Source organism: Hemiscyllium ocellatum, chromosome 5 (assembly GCF_020745735.1).
Source record: "Hemiscyllium ocellatum isolate sHemOce1 chromosome 5, sHemOce1.pat.X.cur, whole genome shotgun sequence".
NCBI lineage: Eukaryota > Metazoa > Chordata > Chondrichthyes > Orectolobiformes > Hemiscylliidae > Hemiscyllium > Hemiscyllium ocellatum.
The window spans coordinates 28,144,338-28,146,593 of NC_083405.1; the positions used below are offsets into that span (position 1 = coordinate 28,144,338).

Here is a 2,256-nt window from a genome sequence, read left to right on the forward strand (position 1 = left end):
AACATCATTATACAATGTCTCTCCGAGATATTTGCTTGTGTGTTTTTGCTTTTTTTTTGTCAAGAAAAAGCAACGAGCAGGCAGAAAGAAAAAAAATTTAGCATCAAGAAAATGAGCCGTGTTGGGTTTTGTTTTTTTTTCTCTTCAGGCTGAGATCAGTAATTTGTAAAATGTTCAAATGAAGTCCGATTGGCTCTGGAATTGTCACACTAGCTGTTACTTTTCAGTTTAGTGAGAACTTTCTTTTCTTTGACTCGTCTGTTTTGAAACCAAATAGTGACTTGTCTCTCAGAGAGGTTTGTAGATGCAGATATCCTCCTTCGTTTGTCCTTGGTGATGAATTTATTGGTGGCATATTCCCGCTCAAGTTCTTTCAACTGCACTTTGGTGTAAGGCACTCTTTTCTTCCTCCCACGCCGAAAAGAGCTCGCATCCGAGGGATGCGAAACGACGTCTGTGAAGAGGAAAGCACACCTTACCATCCATTGCATTTAGCAGTCGTCAAAAAAAACCCCACAAAAACTGTAACTGACACCGGAGTCAAGTTCAAGAGTGTGCCGTGGGGGATATTATCTCGACTCTACCTGGTGCAATAAATTATATGGCAAAAAAAACGTAATTTTGAAAATGTATGAGGATTAAGACGTGATAATGGAAAATCATGCATAATGATATCAAGGCAATAAACATTAACTGCATGCTACTATAGCGGTGCTGGTACTGGGGCATCACCCATATACTTTCTTAATTATAATCCTTTGAAGACTTAATACCAATTAGTCGTGTGTATTTACATCTCGCAATGCTTTGTTCCCTTCAATTTACCGGTTTGGCACGGCATTGAAAGACTCGTGTTTATCTATACTTACCTGGCAAGCTTGATTTCCAGAGGTGGGTAGCTTGAGGTTGCTCTTTCGAGCAGCAGACTTGCCCGTTCCACCCATTGGTAATTGCCCAGGGCTGGTAGCTCTCCATGGATAATAATGTTTCGTGTCTCGGTTCCCCGGCAGTGCTGATGGTAGGAACCACAGGTACGTCCAAATAACTGGGCATCGGTTGGTATGGCCCCGCGTAACCTTGATAGAAAGCGAACTCCTTAGCTCTGGAGGTGAATTCCTCGCCGGCAGACGTGTCCATGTACTTGTCGGCAGGATAGCCAGACAAGGTAGAGGGCTGAGCACAGGACTTGATACTGCTATGGTGGCTCATGCGGCAGGGATAGTAACTGCTCCCAAAGTATCCATAAGGAAGGGCGGCACTGGACGAAGTTTGAGCAGGACAAGGACTGCACTGTTTGACAGGTTCAGCGATGCCAGTGGCTGGCACTTCACTCGACGGGTAAGCAGAGCTGGGAGCTAGGGATGCTGGATGGGTCATCAAATTCCTGCATTGATTTGCTGTGAAGTTCCCTCCCGAAAATCCATCCATGTTTTTATTAATTTCATCCAAACTGTTGTCGTAGACGAACATTACCGTGTCGATCCAGCGGGGATGAAGTATCACGGACGCTGTCATATCACGTCCAACATTGAGACTAGTGGCCGTTTTAAAAGCCCCTAAGACTGAAAAGAGATACTGAATCTCTGAGACTTAGCAGCATTGACGCGCCAGTGTCGCTGAAGGCTGCTTCCTCATTGGCTGCGAGTCGACCACGTGATATGCAAAGTAGATGGTAAATATATGAAGAGTTAAAAAGGTAGATTCTGCATTAGTTCAATGAAGGAACATTGGGCAATTGGGATAAATCACGTTTACTAAAATACCTGACGACTAACGGCCGCCAAAATAAGCCAGTGATGTATGAACATCAGATAAGTGCATAGACAGAAAATAAGGCAGTATTTTGCATGTACAAAAAAAAGCAAACCAAAATTGCGAGCATTTTTATTTACATGTAACAGGATGAATAATGTACATAATTAAAGGCTAGATCACATTAAACAATTTGCAGTTCAGTGAGGGTTTTTTTTTGTGTAGTTGATTATTGTACCTGTAGCTGAGGTAGCTTTGACATAGATGTTTATACAATCCACCCTTTTGCAATCTAACTTTCTCACCGACGCAAAGCGCTTTCTTCTAAAATAATTTGCCGCTGAACCAAAACCTGACATTAGGATGGCCTTAAGCCACACTTTCCCAGCTTTTTAAAAAATATTTCACTTCATAAATAATATCTTCAGGTACTTGAAACCAATAAGAAATTAACATTTTAAAGAACTGGGTAGCAGCAGAATTTTATAGTGTAAAAGAAACATC

General features: G+C 42.0%; 1 protein-coding gene across 1 annotated transcript; it reads right to left on the reverse strand.

The window, feature by feature from the left end:
* Nucleotides 1-209: 209 nt before the first annotated feature.
* On the reverse strand, nucleotides 210-1,515 carry hoxa13b (homeobox A13b). Its single transcript, XM_060825355.1, has 2 exons — nucleotides 870-1,515; nucleotides 210-454 (listed from the first exon to the last, which is right to left on the reverse strand). The coding sequence occupies exons 1-2, from the start codon at nucleotides 1,513-1,515 to the stop codon at nucleotides 210-212; spliced, it is 891 nt and encodes a 296-aa protein (XP_060681338.1).
* Nucleotides 1,516-2,256: the final 741 nt, after the last annotated feature.

Bases quoted from the DNA above. Each gene is read 5' to 3' on its own strand.
- hoxa13b (XM_060825355.1), bottom strand. From the start codon at position 1,515: ATGACAGCGTCCGTGATACTTCATCCCCGCTGGATCGACACGGTAATG. The intron at 455-869 runs GTAAGTATAGAT...TCCTCTTCACAG, and splicing joins CTGGAAATCAAGCTTGCCAG to ACGTCGTTTCGCATCCCTCG.